The 7,964-nt window shown below is 36.4% G+C and overlaps 1 protein-coding gene across 1 annotated transcript; it reads left to right on the plus strand.

Annotated features, from left to right (window-relative positions):
* Window positions 1–2: 2 nt before the first annotated feature.
* nol9 (nucleolar protein 9) lies at window positions 3–7,202 on the plus strand. The gene is made up of 13 exons (XM_079402354.1): window positions 3–572; window positions 788–1,314; window positions 1,590–1,812; window positions 3,012–3,142; window positions 3,368–3,512; window positions 3,624–3,720; window positions 3,803–3,900; window positions 4,073–4,234; window positions 4,520–4,772; window positions 4,919–5,033; window positions 5,436–5,610; window positions 5,760–5,893; window positions 6,158–7,202. The coding sequence occupies exons 2-13, from the start codon at window positions 841–843 to the stop codon at window positions 6,278–6,280; spliced, it is 2,130 nt and encodes a 709-aa protein (XP_079258480.1). The 5' UTR covers window positions 3–572; window positions 788–840; the 3' UTR covers window positions 6,281–7,202.
* Window positions 7,203–7,964: the final 762 nt, after the last annotated feature.

A 7,964-nucleotide genomic window follows, 5' to 3' on the forward strand; every position in this document is an offset into this window, starting at 1 on the left:
TTGGAAGTCTCCGATAGCTGGCCATTCAACCTATTACGCTGGGAGTTAATTTCTTCAAATATGAACTGATTTAATAGTTTAGCTCATACAACTAAACTGCACACACATTCTTCAAATTTATAACATTTTTGAAATATATAATTTAGTATTTTATAGCTAAGTATTTATTCAGGAAGGTAGTGTAGGATCAAAACTCTTTCGAACTCCGTGACGTTTGTTATTGTCCATCACATGGCACAAACGCTAGCTGTGAGCGTTCAGCGCTGCACAAAATTGCTACTGTTAACCAGAGAGTGCTATATTTAATATGTTTTACGCTTCGTCTTTGTCTCTACTATATTTATCCTTTCAAATGCATTCATCAAACAGTGACATACAGCAGATGAAAAGAGGGAAATGAGCAGCTTCGTCTTGATTAGTGGAGTGGAGCCACAGCAGCATCGTGCAGCGTGATTTGATGCTCACATGAAGCCGCTGCCAGTTACATAGAAACAACAGCATATTCACAGAAACTCGATTTAGACGTGTTCCGCGTTTCTGATTTGGCTACAGCGGCTTCTCACTTTAAACAGGTAACTTTACGTGAACTAACGGCATCGCTGCAGTTATGTGAAAGTATCATATCACAACAAATTATACTCTTACTAGAGATTAATAATAATAATAATGTGTGGGACGATAATATTGCATATTATTTTACCAACTGAATCAAGTAAGCCAACAGGTAGGTATTAAGTTATTAAAATCCTTTTAGTGACTCCAGCTGTGCGTATGTTGTCATTCACAGGTGTCTCCCTGCTCTGGATTTATGACGTTTTTAGTCTTGTTGGAGTTCATTGGATGACAATGAAAGTCCACAAGGTTTCTTCTCGGGCGCAAAACTCCACTAAACGCCATGGCAAGAATAAATGGCGCAAAAAGATACACACATTGGACTCATCGCTCCTAAATACAAGTCCTGGGACTGCAAAGTTGGAGCAACAGATAACCAGAAGGGAGAAACCCGCATTAAAACGGTTGAAGAAGTTGTACACGAAGCCTATCCCTGAAAACAGTTGTGCTGAGGAGAGAAAGGAAAAGGCCACTTCTGTGACTTTAGCTCATGTCCACACAAATGGAGGCACGGAACTGGATGACAGCAGCGGTTCAGTGGACTCTCAAGAATGGAGTGAATATGCCAATAGTGTTCTTAAGAATGGCATGGAGAGTTCAACCTCACCTAAAACAGACCAGATGGAGGAGGACGGTCTTCAATTCCATGCCCACTTTGACCATACCCACAACCGTGCTGTTTTAGTCATGAAACAAGGCCAGGTAGACGGAAAATCTCAGCTATATGCTTTTAAACACTATGATGTGTATATATACGCTAGTCAACATTTGAAGTGGATCAAAACTTAAACCAAAATGCGTTCTTGTCTTAGGACAACTTTGATTAAGTTTTTTGATCCAATTCATAATTCCATTCATAATATTGTGAATATTAGCATTACAAACTTTAAAACAGTCAAATGTTGGTCAGTTAATCATATTGGTCCCATCACTAGTTTCTGCAAGAAGACTGACTTTTGTGTCTGATGTCTGTGCAGGTCTTGTGTTTCCGTGGGAAGTGCCTGCTCACTTGCCTCTATGGTCACGTAGAGGTGCTGGGCTTCACCATCGAGGAGGGCCAACAGCCGTACCCCCTGTTCTCACCACCGTCTCACTGCCCTCTCACCATCACGGCCTTAGGAAACAATCTCTCCTCCGGCAAGAACAAGAAAGAGGGGCTGCTGGAAGCAAAAGCCATTGTTCGCAAATATTTCTCTTCAGGTAGCATCAGGAGTGTCCTGCATCCTTATTACATTTATATTTTTTTATGTCGTTTTCTCACCCTCATATCTTCTATTAAGGAAAGACATTGCAGGTGAATAGGGTAAAAGTAGTAGTAGCTATAACCATACCGAGTTTATTAATTACATTAATAATTCCAAACATTTTTTGTATTACAAGTTTGCTGAAATGTCATGTTTATATATACATTTATACATTATTATTATGTATTTATGCACTTTGAATATATTTCCAGAACAGAAATCTGGACATTGAATAAAGCCAGGTTAAAAATATAATCTTTTTCTTTTTTTTTATCAGGCCTTGTATCAGGAAATACTGTCAATAGTCAGAAAAAAACTGATTTTAGGAATAAAATCAGGCAAATTATATATAAATAAACCTCTCTGTATAATCATCAAAATATAGATGGCAATAAAACGGTGTATGTAATTGCTACTGAAGTGTCTGGCTCAATACATGAGAGAAAACTCATTTTGGGAAAATGGCTTTTAAAGAAAGTTCACACAAAATGAAAATTTGCTGAAAATGTACTCCCTTTCAGGCAGTCCAAAATGTAGAGAAGTTTGTTTCTTCATCAGGACAGACTTGAAGAAATTTAGCAAAACATCTCTTGGTCACCAATGGTTCCAGTGGGTTCCATCAGAATGAGAGTTTAAACAGCTGATGAAAACAACACTATAATCCACTAGTAATCTATATAACCAGTCCATCAGTTAACATCTTGTGTAGTGAAAAGCTGCATGTTTGCAATAAACCCATCAATAAGATGTTTTTAACGTCAAACCTTTGACTCATAATATTGCTTCCTCCAGTAAGAATTTTTTTATTGATTTTATTTTACTTGTGAATTATTGTAATGTTTTTATTTGCTGTTTGAACTCTCATTCTGATGGCACCCATTCACTGCAAAGGATCTATTGGTGAGCAAGTAATGCTAAATTCCTCCAGATCTGTTCTGATGAAGAAACAAACTGGCCTGAGGGTAAAGTGCTATAAAACAAACTCTTAAACGTATTTTAGATGCACGAAAACCCAAATAGCTCAATCTCAAAATTGACCACTGCATGAGAGTTTTTGTCTTTATTGTCTTGCCTTAAATTAGATTCTACCTGCACCAAAGTTCTTTTTGCACTTGCTTTTTAATGTTCTGTTGCAATTTGTGTTTTTATGTCTAGAGCCAAGTAAGAAGTTCATGAGTGAGGTGGACTCTGACTCATGCGTGATGCTTCTGGAGCCTCTGGACACGCCGCTCACCCGCTTCCTCACCAGCTTCTCGGAGCTCTCAGAGATCTTTGGCCTCAACTCTGTAAGTTGGTGACTTTTCAGATTTTGTACATTCTTGTTTGAAATACCTGATATGTATATTGTTTGTGATGTTAAAATACATTCCCAGTTTAATACGCAGATGCAAACTAAAAGTAAACCATTTGTAGGAAGAATGTAAACACACTGTGACTCTATTGTGCTTGTTTGTTTGAGCATCCTGGCATAGCAACAGATATATTTGTGTCTGTGTTTACACATCTTGCAGAAGGAGCTGAGGTCTCAGGCTGCCATCTATAACCCTGTTCTGTCAGCTGTGGGTTTAACAGCTCTGCGTGGACCTTGTGCACGGGGTCTGGTGATGTCACGTAGCTACAGAGAAGCTATAAGCAGTTTGGTCAGTGCCTGGGCAGGTAACTAGTTGGACTAATTCTATAATTAAAAAGTTTATATAAAATATATAAATGATTGTATATTATATATAATTGTGTAATTTAAAAAAAATAATAATAATTTGCCCGCAGGGGAGTTTGACCGCTGTCCCATAATTCTTGCGTGTGGGGGGAAGTCCTCTGGGAAATCCACCTTCAATCGACACCTTATTAACAGTCTGCTCAATCAGTGAGTTCAAGCGGTTCATTTTATCAGTGTAGTAATAAGAGGATAAATTGAGTAATCTCTACCTTGTTGTGTGTGTGTGTAGCACTACAAACGTAGAGTATTTGGAGTGTGATCTAGGACAGACTGAGTTCAGCCCTCCCGGATGTCTTTCCTTGAACACAGTTACTGAACCACTGCTGGGTATGTATCATACTCTCCAGATCCATATAGCCATAGGAAGTACATTTTTCTACACCAGTATTATTTAAAAAAGATTCTGTCAATTCAAAAGCTTTGTATTTCAAAAATTTTAGCATATGTTCTTTACGTACCCCCAAAAATGGAAGTTTGTGATTGTGTTGTTCTTTCTTAGGGCCTCCTTTCACACACCTGCGTGACCCAGAGCACATGGTGTATTATGGTCAGCCAGATTGTCATGCTGACATCGATCGGTATCTGGAGTCTCTCAAATCCCTCAGGCGCCATGTCAGTGGAGAAAGTCCTGTCATCATCAATACAATGGGCTGGATCAGAGGTCAGCTGTAAAAATATTGCACATGAAGTAGGAATATTGATTTGAGTGGTATATTGACTCATTAATGGATTTTGTATATTTATCCAAATATTAGGACTGTCAGTCAATTGAATAGCTTGATTTACTGATTAAGCTGGGTGAGAAGGTTTTTTTTTTTTTTAATCTAAAATTGGTAGCCCTATTAAGAATATTTAATATTTATTATTTAGTTTTTAATAGATATAATAATAGTTTTCGTTAAAGAGTTTCTGGTACTGACTTATCTCGTCTTTCTCTCTTTCACAGGCCATGGCTTTCAGATACTGATCGACCTCATTCGCCTGTTTTCTGTTACGCATGTGGTACAGCTAAGTTTTGGAAATGCACCACAGTGTCAACTTCTTACCCCAGACTTCCTCAGAACTGCCCGCGGCTGGCAGACACACCCTCTAACACCGCCCACCTTGACAGAGGAGCCAGCCAGCCACCCCTCCATTCGATCTCATGTATTTCTTAGTGTCCAATCAGAATTTGAAGGTGCTGGGACATCTGGAGAAATGTAAGCTGGCCATCTGTGCCCTTTTGGATTTTAAATGTACCTTTGATCAGTTGGCAGTTGTATTGGTGAACATATAACTAGCTCAGAATTGTCATACATATTTGGATATCACTACTTTACAAATTCCCATCCTGCATTCCTCATAGGCAACATCAGCGCAGTAATGAGCTGCGAGACCTGGCTCTGCTCAGCTACTTCAGTAAGCTGCAGTCCACAGAACCTGGCCCCATCCGCCCGCTCCACTGCTTTATACCCTACCAGGTTTTTATTTAATTTTTAATTTTAAAAATAATTTTATATCTTAAGTCTTATATTTCAGCCAGGTTTTTTTTTAATATAATTTTATATTTAAATTTTTTTTTTTTCATATTTAGTTTTAATTTTATATTTTATTACATTTTTATTTTTAATCTACGGCTTTTTATTATTATTTTTTTCATTATTTATTATTTGGAATTATTTTTCATTCTATCTTGTTTTATTTACATTTTAGATTTTATTTTACTTTTCTGATCATCTGACTAATTTTTTTTTTCTATTTTATATTGTTTTTTATTTTTTGAATTTCTCTTGTTTTATTTTATATTTTAATTTGTTTAATTTGTATTTTAGCAGTGTATTATTCTTTTAAGTGAATGTCTTTTTTATGCTATATTATTGCAGGTCCCACACTCAGCAGTGGCTATAGGTGTAACACACTGTGAGGTTGCACCCAACAGCATCTTCTATGCAGCCAATGCCAGTATAGTGGGATTGTGCTGTCTCAGTGAAAAGGTTATGGGCAGAGGAGGTCCTGTTGTACTCTCCCAAACTCCAATTTGTCAATGCGTAGGCCTAGGTGTGTAGATTGTACAATCTGTGATGAGATTGAATTGATCTGTCAAATTGCATAGCACATGTTTTTCCATTACAAATATTCGTTATACATCAATGCAAGATTATACAATCTTCCTTTAAATGTAATTTATCTGCTGTTGTGTTTTTAAGGTGTTCTGAGAGGGGTAGACATGGCACGTGGTTTGTACTTTCTGGTTACTCCAGTGTCCCCCTCTGTCCTGAGGCATGTGAACTGTCTCCTGCTGGGAGAGATCACTCTGCCTAAAATATTGCTCACCAAGCAGGTACGTGAATCAGCATTATATACTACTGTTCAAAGGTGTGGGGTTTGTCATTTTTTTTAATGTTTTTGAAAGAAGTCCAAACTTTTCATTGGTAGTGTAGATCATGAAATTGGTTCCTGTTGTACAAAACAAGGGATGCATTTTACAATTAAGTCACTCAATATAAAGGTCCAAATGATATAACCATTTGTGTGATGACTAAATGGTTAAGTGCTGAAGGGTTATCAAAACTTGATGGGTCTTTGTTGTTTTCTCTTGTTCCAGCATGGAGTTGAAGGAGATTTACCTTACATTACCACAGACTACAGTTTTGAAGTCCAAGGGGCAGGAAAGCTTCACATCTTCAAGGGATTGGCAAGGCCTGGTTTTATAAAGTCAAATAACTAAGCTCTTCTGTATGGACTGCTTTCTGTGAACGACATTTGTATTTGTTTTATACCCTAAATATTGAGGTAAAATTTCCCATTGAATGTACAAATCCACACAAGTATTTTGGCTTTTGATCTGTGTACTGTGAAGAGATGGAGTGTATGAGTGCAGATGCTGTTTCTTTATCTCTTGTTGAATGGCTCCATTTTTAAGATCCATATGGGAAACTCTTCCTCGTGTTTTGATTTGCTGTACTGTTACAGTTTGTCAAAATGTCATTTAAGAGTCTTTGTTTTCTTTTATCAAGTCACATTCCCTAACCAAGATAATGCAGACTGTGAAATATTAAAGTGGGTTTAATTTTTGTCAAGAAATTAGTCTCTTTCATTGACCACCTGTTTATTTATATTTTTATTTAAATTTTGAGAAGTGAATAGATTAGTACAGTGTTGTAGAATACAATATAGTACTTTAATTATAACAAAACTGCTTGTTTTTTAGCATTTAAATTATATTAGTTTATTTTAATTCAACATATTTTAAATGCCATTTTGTTGCCTCTTTGAATGTCTGCTGAGATCCCCTAGTTTACAACCAATGCAAAAGATGCCTCATTTAGGTGTCTTTATGTGCATTTATTTACTGCACTGGATCTATGCATTAGATATAAACATACCAATTACACAAACGACACTGGCCTTTGACTTCACAGTATCTGCCTTCTCTTGCAGCTTTACAACATTCACTGTATTTAGCAGCAGGTGGCGCTACAGTTTTCCAATTTTCACTTTCAAAGTACTTATACTGGCATGATAATCAGTGTTGGGAAGGTTACTTTAGAAATGTGATGGGTTACAGATTACAAATGATCTTATTTAAAATGTAATAAGTACTGTAACTATTTCAATTATTTTATTAAAGTAATGTAATTGATTACATTAGATTTCTTTTGATCACTTTTCTAAATTTCTAATGAATGTTTTCAACTGTATAATCATTTTCAAACATTTAAAGCAGGCAGGGCTAACCTTACTGTAGTGCTCAACATTACTGTCAGACTTTCAAAATTCATTATTGTTTGAATTAAGATTATAATTTAATTTTAAAGCACAGCCGCCACAAAATCAGACTTTAGCACCTCTTTCTACTTTGAGATCGTTGAGATTAAATACACATTTAAAATCATAAGAAGATATAGTTTAATAGCTATGATACTGTTTTTGAGATCAAATCTTTGCATAGCTATGACTGTGTGTGTGAGAGAGAGTGTGCGTGCGTGTGTGTGTGTGTGTGTGTGTGTGTGTGTACAGCTTTATACAGGTGCATCTCAGAAAATTAGAATATGGTGAAAAGTTTTTCTTGTAACTTATTTCAAAAAGTGAACCTTTCATATATTTTAGATTCATTACATGTAAAGTAAAACACTTCAAAAGTTTTTTGTTTTAATTTTGATGATTAGAGCTTACAGCTCATGAAAGTCAAAAATCAGTATCTCAAAATATTATAATATTTACATTTGAGTTTCAATAAATGACCATTTCTACAGTATAAATTCCAGGTATCTCTTGTTCTTTGAAACCACAATAATGGAGAAGACTGCTGACTTGGCAATGATCCAGAAGACGAACATTGACGCCCTCCACAAAGAGGGTAAGTCACAGAGATTCATTACTGAAAGGTGTGGCTGTTTACAGAGTGCTGT

This window comes from Barbus barbus, assembly GCF_936440315.1.
Source record: "Barbus barbus genome assembly, chromosome: 41".
In the NCBI taxonomy this organism is placed as follows: Eukaryota; Metazoa; Chordata; class Actinopteri; order Cypriniformes; family Cyprinidae; genus Barbus; species Barbus barbus.